General features: G+C 34.7%; 1 protein-coding gene across 1 annotated transcript in view; it reads left to right on the top strand.

The window, feature by feature from the left end:
• CNTN5 (contactin 5) overlaps positions 1-17,744 on the top strand; it is a 535,125-nt gene that overhangs the window by 483,971 nt on the left and 33,410 nt on the right. Inside the window, exon 19 of the mRNA XM_047071958.1 lies at positions 4,084-4,193. Within this exon, the coding sequence (XP_046927914.1) occupies positions 4,084-4,193 (110 nt within the window). The remainder of the gene's footprint in view (positions 1-4,083; positions 4,194-17,744) is intronic.

Raw genomic sequence — 17,744 nt, 5'->3', positions numbered from 1 at the left:
CCAAAGATCCTCTTCTCATTTGCAGAAAATGATATGCAATTATCTTATTGCAAGTGGAGCTACCACAGCTCAAATTAAAACCCAACATTCATGAGGTGTTATTCTCCAGATCAGTTCCTTGCTGAAACTGCACTCAGTAGGATTTATGTGAACTTGAAAATTAATAAATTGGCATATTAGTTGTAAAATACAAGGAATAATTTCATGTCTTTGCCAGATGATCCATTTGGATTATTGCCTGTAAAAGTTCAACTACAGCTGTCTTCACTGAATTTTTAAATAATGAAACCATAACCCTTCTCCCAAGGAGTTTATTAAACTCTCCTTTGATTAATGCTGTTGCTCACCCCTCCTGGGAAGTCAGATGTATAATCAATATTACAAACACATCCCCCATATTAGTTGGAGAACCCCAGCTGTTAAGTCACTTAATAAATATGTATTATCTAAATTCATGAACATGGTAATGCTGTTCACAATGTTTAATCTGACAGAAATTGAAATCTCTCAGTCAGCTTGTTCACTTTATATCCCAAGACTGGAGTGAGTTAGCCATGGCCTAATTAATATCATAATAAGTGAAAGAAAAAAATCTTTTTACGTTTCTGAATCTATTAGACATAACTAGTACAGTCTCTGAAATAAGTCACTGAATTACCTGAGTCTAATAGTAGTGAGAGTGGCAGGAAACTTCCTATTATTTACAGATCAGGAGAGTTTTAGAAATGCACAGGATCTATGACAAGCAGTGCAGCTGGCGTTCAACTTTATCAAAAGCTCTATGAAACGGAAATAAAAGGAGCTGATCATAAGCCTGTAGTGGAGTTAAATAAAATATGACAGGGATTTAGGTGCCTTCTGGCAAGACTTAAAGTAGAGAGCCCAAGTGGAGATCCCAACATCAATATTGAGAAAAGTTAGTAGGTGTGGTGGAGCAAGGAGAAAAGAGAGCGATAGCACAGGGAAAAGCATTAGGTGTGTAAACACAGATATGTGCACAGAAGCAGAACAGCGTGGTAGTTAGGATTGCCCTGCTCAAATCCTCTCTACATTCTAGCAGCTGTGTGATCTTGGGCAAGTTGCTTACCTCTCTGGCCCTCAATTTTGTATCTGCAAAAATAATGATAGTTATAGAAAGGTTGCTGAAAGGATCAATTAGTTCATGTAAGGAATTTTGAGTAAGACTACGAAATCCTCAATAAATGGCAATTGTTATTATCTTTGGTTGTTCCCCTCATCTATTTGCTATTGTTGTTGTTTGTTATTCCATCTGTTCTTCTGTCAGTTATTTGGAAGTAATTGAACAGCAAGAAAATGAACTGTGTTTCCTCTAAAATCTCTTCTGTGCCTCAGAACTGACTCTAAGAAATACAGAATGAGCCTATTGCTGCCTGGTGCCAGTTTAAAAGCAACACAGAAAAGATTACTTGAGACCTGAGTTCTAGTTGGAGTTGTTTCAGAGCTAGAAGTAGAGTTTGGATAAATCAACCTGTGTATAGGTCACATTTTCATCTGCAAAATGAGAACATGGATCTAAAACATATGTCCATAACTCAAAAGCCTATAGAGATCAGGTAAGAGATATAAATCAGTGAAGTAGTCCCAGTGTGAGATAATAGGTAGTAGTAGGGACTCTGGGCAACCTGAAAAGACTATGCCCTGACTAATGGGACAAACTGCTAATTCTCTCATCTATCAACATCCATGAATTCAGGCTTAGTATTGCCACTTTTTTTTCCAAAATAAGCTAGAAATTCTTATTTTTATATGAAATGTTGATATAAATTAATATATTATTGGGACATACAGAATATGACGAAAGACTCATTGACCATCCATTTATGACTTTTGATCTAAGTGACTGTCTAAAATTCTTTCTAGGTACTTTCCATTGTTCAGTTACAATGGGATACCCAAATAGAACAGTTAGTTCCTATCCAAACCACATTCTGTGATAGTTACTCTTGCTTACAGAAAAACCTTTCAATCCATGTGAAAATGTTCACCCAGCTGTGACAATACTACTGAAACTGCTGGAAGTAAATTGACTGAGGTCAGTTTTTTACATGCTTAAATTTCAAATTTAGGTCGGCATAGGTTTACTTCTGATACTATTTACTATTTTAATTTGTTTCCAAATAAAAAAATGACTCTTCAGTTTTTGTTTGACTCATTTACCTTCATTCAATTAGATGTAGCTATAATATTTAGCCCCCAAGAATGCATCTATGAAATGTCAGCTTGGGTCTGATTCTGAGTTAAAGTCCTCAGAGCTTTTAAATAGAAACTGGGGTGCTTGTTTGAGAAATAGTTCTTGATATTTTTCTTGTTTTTTAAACTTTACTTTTTAAAACTTTCTTATCTCCATTTGAGAAGTTCTTAAGCTTGTGCAGTGCTACAGAAAGCTGAGAGAGAAATTCTTTCTTTCTCTGGAGATAGAGGTAGAAAGGCTTCCACCCAACCACATATTTTGTTCTTCTGAAATTGTTTATCTCTGTGCAAACTTTTCTGACAAAGATATAATTGCTTCAATAATAAAAAAGCTGAAAGAAGGCCTGTGACACACAAATCTCTGCAATGCATTCATTTAAAAGAGAAGCAAAACTGCTTGCTAGTAACAAGCGATACCCAATGGGTGGCTGTCTGTCAAATACATGGTACCTTAAATCTGGAGATTGAGTTGCACACACCATAAGAACATCAGCATTTCCTTTTATTTACTTGCAAAATCAAGAATTTTGGCTCCTATTAAATAATAATGAAAAAAATCTTCATTTCTGGAAAATCTTCATTTTCTGGAGAAAAAGTTTCTCCAGATAGATGTGTGACTACCTTCCATCAAAACAAGAAAGATCTCAGTAAATAGTTATAATTCCTTTAATATCTCTAATAATGATTTTTAAGTATCTTATTTAGAATTTTGTCATATTTGGTTCCCTGATTCTAAAAGGAAAAGGTCGGGGGGAGAAAGAGAAAAGAAACTTCAATAGATTAAACTCTTACCAGTTACATTTTTAGTATTTAAGTCTCTACAATTTTTATACAGCAGGGGTTCTTTAAATCAACTTTGTACAGAACTGTTTGAACTAATATATGGCCTTTATTCTGCCATTTCATTTAACGTGTGTTTGTGACATAGTATTTATGATTCAGCAATGTCAAAGCTGAAAATATTTTGTTACTCACATACAGTGCAACCTCAAGTAAAGTGTACCTCTTGATGGATGCCAGTCAGACACGGTGTATTTGGAAAAAAAATAGTGAGAAAGGTCACTAAGCATAGGAATGGATGAAAACATACTTTTGAGCAGTAGGACTGAGACATTCAGGGCCTTTCTTTTTCAGTCCATACCTATCTTAAAAGTCAACGCATGCCTTTTGAATATCATGATTCATATCATATTATATATACAATCATGGAAATGTAGTTTTGTGGTTGGAACAACAACAACAACAACAAAACATGAAATTTTGACTCTGTGCCTACAGGGGTAAAAAAAGTAAAGTAAAATAATAACAAGTGATATTTTGTGAGTGAATGCTTTAAGGGCCAAGCATTGTGCTAAATATTTTGTATGTATTATTCCACCTAAAACTAACCTTAAAAACCTCTGAGATAAGTACTCTTATTATGTCCATATTACAGATGAGGGAACTGGGGCATAAAAAAAAAGGCAACTTGCCTCAAGGTAAATAATTCTTTTGAAGGCAGAAAACAACAGCAGCAACAAAATAGCCACACCTGATTCTCTAGTCCATGCTTTTAATCATTGTGCTAGACTGGCAGACAATTTAAGTCAGACAATTTAACTTCTCCAGGAATGTCGTGGTCAATCCAAGGATAAAGATCTTCTTTGTTTGCCTTGCTAGATTTGTCATTTGTCTTGGTAAAGACATGAGACTTGACCCAAGTAGAAAAATACAAAAAGACCATCTTTTTATCTTTTGTTTTTCACAACTACCACAACACTTCATTTCAAAAAAAGGTAGAAGGAAGTAACACCTGACAGATTCAGGTGCAATGCTTTGATAGACATAACTTGTTACCATCAGAGTTTATTATTTCCATTTTCCTTTGTACAGAACCCAGTGCTGCTCCCACAGATGTCAAGGCTACAAGTGTGTCTGTGTCAGAGATTCTTGTTGCATGGAAACATATTAAAGAAAGTCTAGGAAGACCACAGGGATTTGAGGTATGAACAGAATTATTGAAAATAAGCCTTGTTATTTTTGCTGCCACTGCAATCTCCAAAAGAAATAGTTTGGTGACACTTCAACAGAATTATATTCTTTTGAAATTTTGTTGCAGGGCAAAGAAAGTAAGAAATATGCTATTTTACTGACATGTTGTTCATTAGCTGGCTTATTTTTTAGCACAGTATTTTCCATAGTACCATGTAAAGAATTTTTTAAAGAGATGAGAATAAACCATTATATAAAAATCAGGAGTTACAAATGGATATTTACTGATATCTGATTTATTGGTAGTTAAAAATGTTTTTGTGGATAAAAATGTTTTTGTGTATTTTCTTCCAATAAATTAATGTATAAAACAAGTTTTCCTATTATACTGTCTTGGCAGATCATACCTCCTATACTGACTTCTCAAAATTTGCTTGGACTTCGTGGTCTATACATATTCATTCAAATGACTTTTTGCCCTTAGTTTTTTTTCTATTTTCAAACACAATTATGCAGACCTTTTAATGGTGAACATTTCATAACATTTCAATGACTTCAATGAAATTTTAGCCTCCACATGAACTAGAGGATTGTAGGCAGTCTATGAACTTGAATATTCTTCAAAAACAAGATCTCTACTTCTTGTGTTGGTTTGTCAGGGGGGATAATTTCTAAAATCAGAAAAATAGTTACCATCCAGCGTCCTTTAAACTTAAATAATTATCAAGTATAAGACTTGTACTCTAACATGATTTCAGACTGAAAACACATTTTTTTAATTCTATCTGAGGTTTGAAATAATGCCTGAGAAATATTTGATTAATATACTGCCAGCATTAGATAGTGATTACTATGATAAAAAAATTCACACAATTTTTCTTAAGAGTTACAGCAAGGACCAGTTATGAGAAACCATTATCTATGCAATATCATGGATTTGTTTCTGTAATATTGCTTTGATTTACTATTTGAAGTAATAATTCACTATGTGCCACATCATGATTGCATGTTTATTTGACTAATATCTCCTTGTCTCCCTACCCATGCTGCAAAGACCATATCTATTTACCAAAGAATCTCAGCATCTGGTAGTTCTTGGACCATGAGAGCTACAATAAATATTTGTTGAATGAATGAATATCTGTACTTTTAATACCACTGTAGAAGACATTGGGGTAGCCTGCCTTGTTACACTTCAGGGGCCAGTACACATCTCCCAGCTTCTGCGGGTTTTGTTTGCTCATTGTCCACCTTTGGAGAATTGCCTTCACTCAGGAATGCTGCTTTCCCTTAAAAATCCCCTTCCCAAAATTAGGCAACCCAAAGCCAATGATTGGCTGACACTGGTCCTTTGACTGAAGAAAAAAACAACTTTATGGTGTATTTTACGGTGCATTGTCTTTGCTGTGTGCATCAGGACAAGGCTGGATTACCTGAGGCCACACTCTTGCTCAACTCCCTCTCCTTCCTTATCCTTCTATCCTCCCTTCTTTACAGATTTACCTGAAAGCACTATCAAAATAAATCACATACACTTGTATCTATGTCTCGACCTCTGCTTCTAGGGAGTCCAGCCTAAAACAACTACATAAGTACAGACTAACCTAGACCTCTGAATCAAAACATTTGATGTGCATACTTTTAGAAGGCCACAAAGTATATCCTGGTGAACAGAAAAGTGAGGGATACATGCTCTCACATCTCCAAGTCGTGCTCCTCTCACCTAGCCAGCCACTTTCATTTTTTTTTCCTGCATGACAGTCATGTTCTCACTGCAACTCACTTATAATAATAGCTCTTTTGGAGGTCCTGCAAATATCACATAAGATTTATATCTGTGAATAATTATTATCTTTCTAAATATAAATCATTCATTCATTAACTCAACAAATCTTTATTGAAGACTTACTAAGTACCTACCAGAACTAGATTCTAGGGATAAAACAATGAGCAAAATGAATTCTCTGCCTTCATGAAGCTTAATATTGAAGTAAGGGAGGCAAGAAATAAACAAATTAGCAAATAAATGTGTGGCATAATTTCAATTATGATAAATACTGTGTAGAAAAATAAAATTGGATACGAAGGTAGAGAGTCAAAGACTATGCTATTTATAAAGATTTGAAAAGTCACCCTTTCTGGTATTGTGACATTTGAGTTGACACATGACTGAATGAGAGAGAAAGAGACAGAGAGAACAGCAAAATCAAAGTCTCGAAAGTAGTAGCATGCTGGCCTTATTCAAAGAACAGGAAGGGAGTGATTTGGGTGAGATAGCAGTGAACAACAGAGAGGATTGGGTTGCAAAATGGTGGAGAGAGCACCAAGACAAAGACCAGGTTATGTAGAGTGTTGTTAACCATAGAAAGGAATCTGGATTTTATCCTAAGAGGAGAAGGCATTAAAAGATTTTGAACAGAAAGAGTCAAGTCAGTATCTGACTTATATTTAAAAGCCTCCCTTAGTCTAGAGGGTGGAGAATAGACTCTAGACAAGACATCAGGGATAATAAAGGAACAATTGTTCCAATCTAGGTAATAAAGAAGTTGCTTTTCACTAGAGCAGTCACAATGTAATCAATGAGAAATGGACTTTTTAAAATACATTTTATATGGATACGTGATGGGATTTGGAAATGAATGTGGTGTCAATTAAAACATGAAAGTAATCAAAGATAATTCCAGAGTTTTTTGACCGAAGAAACTCGGTGAATAAAATATCATTCACATAGATGAGGTACTCAGAAAGAAGAGTGGGTGTTAGTGCAAAAAGTTATGGATTCTAGTTTAAATGTGTTTACTTTTATGAGCCTCCTTATATCCAAAAAGTGTTGTCAAGTAAGTCTTATATTAAGAGAAAGGGTAGAGATGGAGCTATAACGCCAAGGAATCATCAATATATAAATGGTTTTTTATGTATATACTGACTGAATCACTGAATGTTGATTAAAAAGGTGTTTCAGAATTGAACCCTATGATGCCTGACCATTTGAACCTCAAGAAAGAAAGGGAGTCTGACCAAAGAAACTAAGGGAGACAGTGAAGGAATTCAGAAGCCAAGAAAAGAATTTTTCTGAGAAAAAATGCTGCTGAGAAATTCAGAAAGATGAGGCCTGAAATTGCAAAATGGATATTGCATTGCAGAGATCCTAGTGACCTTGGTGAGAGGACTTTTATGGAATGCCGTGATCAAGGCTTGACTGGAGATCAAAACAAGACCACCCATGAGTAACATTCAAGAGTGTCAGAGCACATTTTTGCTAAATCTATTTCATTTAAAATGGAAAGTTATCCAAAAAACTGGAATATACTTAAGAACAGAATGTTAATGGGAATAAACCAAATTCTGCAATAATCATCACAATGACTGCATTTTTAGATTCAAATAAGTTAACACAAATTCTGACAACTATTTTTATACTTAGAAACAAAATCCATAGGCACAGTAATCTTTATATCACCTTATAGTTCCTTATAAATTATGTATAAAAATATGACATTTCATCAAATAAAGAAACCTACAATAAAAACAAAAAGTAAAGAGAAAGAAATCCAAGCATAACACTACAGAAAACCATCAAACCACAAGAGAAGAAAGGAACAGAAAGAAATGAAAAAAACACCAAAGCAGTTAATAAAACACCAATATGTACATACCTCTCAATAATTATTTTTAAAAAAATTTTAATGTTTATTTATTTTTGATAGAGTGTTAGAGACAGCATGAGTGGGGAAGGCTGAACTGTCAGCACAGAGCCTGAAGCATGTCTCAAATACATGAATTGCAAGATTATGACCTGAGTGGAAGTCAGACACTCAACTGACTGAGCCACCCAGGCGACCGTCTCAAAATCATTTTGAATGTGAATGGACTGAATGCTGCAATCAAAATTATTGAAAAAAAATAAGAACCATATATATGCTGCCCAGAAGAAACTCACTTCAGACCTAAGATACATGCAGACTCACTTCAGACATAAAGACACATGCAGATTGAAAGTAAAGGGCTGAAAAAATATATACAGTGCAAAGGGGAGCAAAAAGAAACATGGAGTAGCAATACTTCCATCAGACAAAATAGACTTTAAAACAAGAAACAGGGTGCCTGAGTTGTTCAGTCAGTTGAGCTCCTGACTCTTGATTTCGGCTCAGGTCATGATCTCGCAATTCCTGCATTTGAGCCCCTCATCAGTCTTTGCACTGGTGGTGTGGAGCCTGCTTGGGTTTCTCTCCCTCCCTCTCTCTCTGCCCCTCCCTTGCTCCTCTCTCTCTCTCTCTCTCTAAAAATATAAACTAAAAAGAAAGAAAGAAGAGAGAAAGAAATAAAGAAAGAAAGAAAGAAAGAAAGAAAGAAAGAAAGAAAAGGGCATTACATATAGATAAAGACAACAATCCAACAAGAGGATATAACATTTGTAAATATTTATGTACCCAACACAAAGCACCTAAATACATAAAGCAAATATTAACAGACATGAAGGAAGATGTGGACAGTAATACAATAGAAGTAGGGGACTTAACACCCCATGTACGTCAATAGATAGATCATCCAGAGAGTAAATCAGTAAGAAAACAGTGGCTTTTAATGACACATTGGACCAGGTGGATCTAAAAAATATATTCAGAACATTCCATCCCAAAAGAGCAAATTGCACATTTTCAAGTACACATGAAACATTTTCTAGAACAGATCACCAAAAAAAGAAGTTTCTAGAACAAGTCATAAAAGAAATTTCAATAAATTCAAAAATATTGAAATCATATCACGGACCTTTTCTGACCATAGTGGTATTAAAGTAGAAATCAATCACAAGAGGGGCGCCTGGGTGGCGCAGTCGGTTAAGCGTCCGACTTCAGCCAGGTCACGATCTCGCGGTCCGTGAGTTTGAGCCCCGCGTCAGGCTCTGGGCTGATGGCTCGGAGCCTGGAGCCTGTTTCCGATTCTGTGTCTCCCTCTCTCTCTGCCCCTCCCCCGTTCATGCTCTGTCTCTCTCTGTCCCAAAAATAAATAAAAACATTGAGAAATCAATCACAAGAAAAAATCTAGAAAGAACGTAAATATATGGAGGCTGCTACTAAACAATGAATGAGTCACCAAGAAATCAAGAGGAAATCAAAAAATACATGGATACAAATGAAAAGAAACACACAATGGTCCGAACTCTTTGGGATGAAGCAAAAATTGTTCTAAGAAGGAAGTTTACACAATATAGGCCTGCCTCACAAAACAAGAATTTTCTCAACCTAACTTCACACACAAAAGAGCTAGAAAAAGAACAAAGCCCCAAACCAGTAGAAGAAAGAAAATAATAAAAATTAAGGAAAAAATTATCTTGTTACCAAATAAAATCAATAATAATAATAATAATTAATAATAGTAATAATATACTATTTGTAAAAGTATACTTACTTTTTATAATCAGAAAATGAAAACTTTATATAATTCAGTGGCCAAATATGGCATTACGTTTCTTTTAAGTAAAATACAGTCAGTAAAGACTGTTTTCAATTTATACTATCTCATAACTGAATAATGCATGTGAATTTAAAAATAAATGTGATATAAATAAGTCTTATCAGAATCTCTGTCGCCCTCTCTTATCTACATTCTTTATCTCTTTAAGGAGAGCTCTACCTCTGTCCTTTACCTTATCCACCCTAGAACTTGACCCTCTCATCTCCTCAACTTTGTTCTTTTTTTAATAAGGGATCTCACTGTCTAAATATTACTAAAATATAGTAACCTCCTAAAGTTTAATATTTTATCTCACTACTACTCCCTCCTCTATTCTATCCCAACTACAATCTTAGATGAATTTATTAGTGGTAGACTTCTGAGCATGGTGACAATAAAGTATTTTTCTGTCACCACACTCATGGGATTTGTTTCAAATGTTATATACCTATCCTATCAGTTCCACAAATCATTTTCTAGCCATAATTGCAACTTTACCTGAAGTGTTTGAAAAAGTTACTAAAAAGACACTATGTGCCATTTTGAAAATGCAGAAACTGTTTTCAGCTAACCTCTGTTATTTTTCCTGAATTGAAATGTGTGAATAAGATTGAAAAGATTCTGCTCTTATGAATGTTGAATCCTAATGGGAGAAGATAAAAATAAATAAACAAGTAAAATAAACTTAGATAACAATACATATAGAAGTTTAAAGGTAGAGCACACCTAGTTCCATAAGGAAGAGTAGGAAGTGAAGCAACTGTGCCTTAATGAAACAATGGTGTGAATAGAATTAAAAGTAGCAAATTAGTGAGGCAGAGACAAGATTATGTAGAGATATCTGGATTATGGAGTTTGTATTTTCTTTCAAATGCAATGAAAAAGCACTGTGGCAATTTACAGAGAGGAATGACAACGTCTGATTTACATTTTTTTTAACATCACTTTGGATATTCTTACACGAAGAATGAAAGGAGGAGAAAAGAAAGACCAGGAGTAGAAGATAGAAGGCTACCGCAATAATCAAAGAAATGGTGATGACTTAGACTAAGGTCATAGCAGTGGTGTAAGAGGGAAGTAAATGTATTTCAGACACTAGACTGACAAGATTTGCTGATCAGATATGGTGGGAATGAAAATTATTTCTACATCACTAGTTTGGTCAAATGAGTGAATGGTGGTGCCATTTATAAAAAAAAAAAAAGGAGAAACTGGACAAGGAGACAAAGAAGAGATTTGAAGGTGGAAAAATTAAGAGTTCTGTCTTGGCTAAATTAAATTTAACATGATTATTAGAAATTTAGGAGGATAAATCAGATAGGAAATTGGATATATGAGTTTGGAGTCTAAGAGATCAGGGTGAAGACATTAAAGTGGCAGTCATAAATGAATGGCTAAAGAAGATATGGTGTATATATACAGTGGAATATTATTTCGGTATCAAAGAGAATGAAATCCTGTCATTTGCAACAACGTGGATGGAACTAGGGTACATTTTGCTAAGTGAAATCAGTCAGTCAGAGAAACACAAATATATGATTTCACTCATATGTGGAATTTAAGATATAAAACAGATGAACATAGGGAAAGGGAAGCAAGAACAGAGAGGGAGACAAAGCATAAGACACTCTTAAATACAGAGAACAAACAAGGTTGCTGGTGGGGTGTTGGGTATGTTGAAGGGCTAAAGGGGCATGGGACATTAAGGACACTTGTTGGAATGAGCACTGGGTGTTCTATGTAAGTGATGAGTCACCAAATTATATCCCTGAAATAATTATTACACTATACGTTAACTAACTTGGATTTAAATTTAAAAAATAATAAATAAATAATAAAGCGGCAGTCATAGACGAGGTATTTAAAGGCATGCTACTAGATGAAACCACCTAAAGGGAAAAAAAGTTCCAGAGGAGAGGAAAGAAAATGTTAAGAGAGGGAGTGAGAAGGAGCTAAGCTGTGTCCTGGCACACTCCACATTTAGTTTAGCTGGGAAGGAAGGAAGATGGCAGAGTAGGAGGATCCCAAGCTCACCTCACCCCATGGACACACCAAGGTAAGAGCTACATTTGTACAACTAACTCTGAAAATGACCTAAAGACTGTCAAAACCGACTTTCCTCAGCCAATCTTAAAGACCACATCTGAAAGGGATAGGAGTGGCGAAGACACAGTTGTGAACCAAAGCCCCAATGCAACTAACCACAAACAAGAGAGACATCACAAGAATGGAGAAGCAAGAGGGTCAGTCTCCACACCAAGTATTCCCAGCATTAGAGATCCGCACTGAGAATATGAGCCGCCATATCATTCAGCTTTGAAAACCAGTGAGACTTAACACCATGAGCTTTAAAAATCAGTGGCCTTAATGGCTGAACAGCTGGAGAATGATAGGAAACAAAGTCCCCACTCTTAACAAGCCAATATACTATATAACTCATACCCAGACACAGCACAGAAGCAGCAGTTTGAAAAGCACCTGGGGTATATGTGAAGGAGATTTATTGACTAATCTTAGAATATGTGCAGAAGGATCAGGGATCTACAGGAGATTTCTCTGGTAACAAAAGTGCTGTTGAATGATTTTCTCCTCCCCCAATCTAGATAGCCAGACACTTGCAAGAGCCAGTGCTAACATTTTCCATTTATCTGGTTAGCATCATATTCCCTCTCCCTTCCAAGAATCCCCTGTGGACCAACCCCACCCACACTACCCACCTTGAAAGGTATCCCTCCAAAGCAGCTCCTACTCTGGAAGACACCACTCCAAAGTGACTCCTGCCCTGGAGTGGGAGGATGACCCCACACAGCCCAGCATGCCAGATGTTCCTACAGCAAGACAGCTGGCTATGCAAGGTGTAAACTCTGCCCTTTGGTGCACTTACAACTTTGCAAAGAGACTAATTACAGATATCTAGGTAGACTGATGACCCCACTCACCAAGAACCTGCAGCAGCTGTATCCAAGCATCTCAACAGATTGTGGAGCAAACTCTGCCCAGTGTGCCCACAGCAGACAAAACACATCATTGCAGCTGGCTAGGCTGCAAACAATTGCATCTCAGCCACAGCAGTTTGCACAGAAGAAACCCCTGAAACATATGATTCTGGTGACCATGTGGTATTGCATTGTATTTTGTAATATGACACTGGAGGACTTCTTCAACACAAGCCACAACTTTTAAGACCAAGACATGCAGTTTATCTAATACATAAAAACAAACACAAAGAGTTAGAGAAAATGGGTAGAAAAAAGAATATGTCTCAAATTAAAAAACACAATGAAATCATAGTAAAATAGCTAAATAAAATGAAGATAAGCAATATGCCTAATAAAGAATTCAAAGTAATGGTCATAAGGATACTCACTGGACTTCAGAAAACAGTGAAGGATATCAGTGAGAACTTCAACATATAGAAAATGTGAAAAAGAACCAGTCAGAGCTGAAGAATTCAATAACTGAAATGAAGAATACACTGGGAATCAAGAGTAGATTAGAGCATGCAGAAGAATGAATCAGTAATCTGAAAGACAGAGTAATGGAAAGTACCCAAACTGAACAGCAAAAAAAAAAAAAAAAAAATCATAAAAAATGAGAAGAGGTTAAGGGAACTCTGCAACATCATCAAACATAACATTCGCATTATAGAGTTACCAGAAGTAGAAGAGAGAGAAGGGGGAAGAAAACTTATTTGAAGAAATAATAGCTGAAAATGTCTGTAATCTGAGGAAAGCAAGAAGGAATCCAGTTATAGGAACCACACAGAGCTCTGAAAAAGAAGAACTCAAGGAGATCCACAAAAAGATATATAATAATTAAAATGGCAAAATAATAATTAATAATAATAATTATAATAATGATAGAATTTTTAAAGCTGCAAGGGAAAAGAAAGCAGTTACATACAAGTGAAACCTCTGAAGGCTATCAGCTGATGTTTCAGCAGAAACTTCAGGCCAGAAGGGAGTGCTGCAATACATTCAAAATTCTGAAAGGGAAAAAAAAAAAAAAACCTACAATCAAGAATAATCTAGCCAGCAAGATTATCAGTCAGCAGAGGAGAAATAAACAGTTTTTCAAACAAACAAAAGTTAGAATTCATGACCACTAAATCAGCCGTATAAGAAGTGTTAAAGGGAATTTTTTAAGTTAAAAGAAAAATCCATAACTAGAAGTAAGAAAATTATGAAAAGTAAAAGCAAATCTTTTATGAAAGAAAATTTTACCCATAAAAGCAAACATATAGTAAAGATAGTAGACTAATCACTTATAAAGCCAGTATGGAGGTTAAAACACAAAGGTAATAACATAAATTATATCCACAAAAATTAGTAAGGGATGTACAAGATAAATATATGTCAAATATGACATCATATATATAAAACATGGAGAGGGAAGTAAAAATTTAGTGCTTTTAGAATCAGTTTGTACTTGTGACTATCAACTTAATATAAACTTCTGTACACATAAGATGTTATGTTATAACTCAATGGTAAGCACAAATAAAAAACCTGTAATAGATACACAGAAAATGAAGTTAAAGGAGTCTAAGCACAACACTAATTAAAGCCATCAAACCACAGGGGAAGAGAGCAAGAGAAGGAGAAATAACTGCAAAAACAAGCAGAAAATGATTAACAAAATTCCAGTAAGTACATGCCTGTCGATAATTACTTTAAATGTGAATAGACTAAATGCTTCAATAAAAAGACACAGTGTGACTTAAGAGATAAAACAATAAGATCATGTATATGCTGCCTAAAAGACATTCACTTCAGACCTAAAGAAATGTACAGATTGAAAGTTAAGACATGAAAAAATATTTACTATGTAAATAAGAGCAAAAAGAAAGATGGGGTAGCAAAACTTCTATCAAAAAAATAGACTTTAAAACAAAGACTGTAGCAACAGACAAAGATGGACATTACAAAATGATAAAGGGTTCAATCCAACAAGAGGATATAACAATTATAAATATTTATGCATCCAACATAAGAGTACCTAAATATATATAGCTCATATTAATAAACATAAAGGGAGAAATAGACAATAATACAATCATAGAAGGGGACTTTAATACCTCATGGAAATATGGAAATCAATGAATAGATCATCCAGGCAGAAAATCATCAAGGAAACTGTGGCTTTGAACAATTACTAAGACCATATAGACCTATATACACATAACAGATATATACAGAACATTCCATCCCTAACAGTTATATACACATAACAGATATATACAGAACATGCAATCCCCAACAACAGAATACACATTATTTTCAAGTGCACATGGAATAATCTTTAGGATAGATCACATGTTAGGCCACAAAATAAGTATCAGTACATTAAAGGAGAATAAAATCATATCACATCTTTTCTGACCACAAGAGTATGAAACTAGAAATCAATCACAAGAACAAAATGAAAAAAAAAAAAAGAAAGGAAAAACACAAATGCATGAAGCTAAACAATATGCTACTAAACAAACAAATGGGTCATAAAGAAATGAAAGAGGAAATTTTAAAATATATTAAGACAAATAACAGTGAAAACACAACAGTCCGAAATCTTTGAGACATAGAAAAAGCAGTTTGAAGAGGAAGGTTTATAGCAATACACATTTATGTCAAGAAAGAAGAAAAATCTCAAATAAACAGCCTAACTTTACACCTAATGGGGCTAGAAAAAGAAAGAACAAAGCCCAACATTAGTTAAAAAAGATTAGAGTGGAAATAAATGAAATAGATATTTAAGAACAATAGAAAATATCAATGAAACCAAAAGCTAGATATTTGAAAAGACAAAAAAAATTGATAAACCAGTAGTCAAAGTCAACATGGAAAAAACAGAGATGCTCAAATAAATAAAATCAGAAATAAAAAAGGGTAAATAACAACCAATACCACAGGAATACAAAGAATTATAAGAGAATATTATGAAAAATTATATGGCAACAAATTGGACAAAATATACCAACCAAATGGAGAAAATAGAAGAAACAGATAAATTCTTAGAGACATACAATCTTCCAAACTTAAATCAGTAAGAAATAGGTAAAAACAGGGGAGGGGGGCACCTGGGTGGCTCAGTCAGTTAGGAACAAGAACAACAACAAAAAGAGTGAGGGAAGCAACCAAAGAGATTCTTAAATACAGGAAGCAAACTAAGGTTTGCGGGAGGGGATGTGGGTGGGGGAATGGGCTAATTAGGCTATGGGTACTAAGGAGTAGTAGTAAAGAAACCTTTATTATACTATATGTTAACTAACTTGGATTTAAATAAAATTAAAAATAAAATAAAAATAAAAATAGAACTACCCTATGACCCAGCAATTACACTTAAAAGGTATTTACCCAAAGGGTAAAAAAATGCTGATTCGAAGGGGCACATGCAGCCCAATGTTTATAGCAGTGCTATCAACAATAGCCAAATTATGGAAAAAGCCCAAATGTCCATTGACTGATAAATGTATAAGAATGGAATCTTGGCATTTGCAACAATGTGGATGAAACCAGAATGTGTTGTGGTAAGTCAAATAAGCCAGTCAGAGAAAGATGAATATCATATGATTTCACTCATATGTGGAATTTAAGAAACAAAACAGATGAACATAGGGAAAGTAAAGCAAAAATAATAGAGAAACAGAGAGGGAGACAAACTATAAGTGACTTCTATACAGAGAACAAAATGAAGGTTGCTAGAAGAGTGTTGGGTGGGGGCATGGGCTAAATGGGTGATGGGCCTTAAGGAGGTCACTTGTTGGGATGAACAACTGGGTGTTATATGTAAGTCATGAATCACTAAATTCTACTCCTGAAACCATTAACATACTATATGTTAATTAACTTGGATTTAAATAAAATAAAATAATAAAATGAAATGAAATAGGAAGAAAAAATTTGAACAGACTGATTAATAGTAATGAAACTGAATAATAATCAAATTCTCCCAACAAAAGTCCAGAGCCAGATGGCTCCATAGGTGAATTCTACACATTTAAAGAAGAGTTAATACCTCTACTCTCAAACTATTACAGAAACTAGAAGAGGAAGGAAAACTTCCAGATGCATTCCAGTCTGTCAACACTTTCCCGATACCAAAAGCAGACAAAGACACTACAAAAAATTCTTTTTTAAAACTTACAGGCCAATAATTCTGATGAACAAAAATGAAAAATTCCCAACAAAATATTAGCAAAGCAAAATAAAAAATACATTTAAAAAAATCTTTCATCATGATCAAGTGGGATTTATTTCAGGGTTATAAGGGTGGTTTGATATAAGCAAATCAATCAGTGTAATAGATCACATTATCAAAAGGAAGATTGAAAAACATGATCACCTCAACATATGCAGAAAAAGCATTGATAAAACACAACATCCATTCATGATAAAAAACACTCAACAAAGTAGGCTTAGAGGGAACATACCTCAGCATACTAAAGGCTATATATAACAAACCCACAGCTAACATTATACTCAATGGTGAAAAACTGAAAGTTTTTCCTCTAAGATCAGGAGGAAGACAAAGATGTCCACTCTCATCACTTTTATTCAACATAGTACTAGAGGTCCTAGCCACTGTAATCAGGCAACAAAAAGTAAAAGTCACTCAAATTGGTAAGAAAGAATTAAAACTGTCACTATTTGCAATGACATGATACACATATCATTTGAGAAAGCTCAAAAGCTGCCAAAAAAAATTAGAAGTAATAAATAAAGTCAGAGGTACCTGGGTGGCTCAGTTGGTTAAGCATCTGACTTCAGCTCAGGTCATGATCTTGCAGTTCGTGAGTTCAAGCCCTGCATTGGATTCTGTGCTGACATCTCAGAGCCTGGAGCCTCCTTTGAGTTCTGTGTCTCCCTCTCTCTGTCCCTTCCCCATTCTCTCTCTCTCTCTCTCAAAAATAAATAAACATTAAAAAAGAAGTAATAAATAAATTCAGTAAACTTGCAAGACACAAAATTAATGTATAGAAATCTGTTGCACTTCTATACACTAAAAATAAAGTAATAGCACCAAAATAATAAACTACCTAGGAATAAATTTAACCAAGGAGGTGAAAGACCCACACTCTGAAAACTATAAAACATTGATGAAAGAAATTG

This window comes from Lynx rufus, unplaced genomic scaffold (assembly GCF_022079265.1).
Source record: "Lynx rufus isolate CCGP_SWC_20201006 ecotype Redwood Valley unplaced genomic scaffold, mLynRuf1.p SCAF_9, whole genome shotgun sequence".
Lineage (NCBI taxonomy): Eukaryota > Metazoa > Chordata > Mammalia > Carnivora > Felidae > Lynx > Lynx rufus.
The sequence above is the reverse complement of the archived record's forward strand: the minus strand, read 5'-3'. Positions and strand labels throughout refer to the sequence as shown.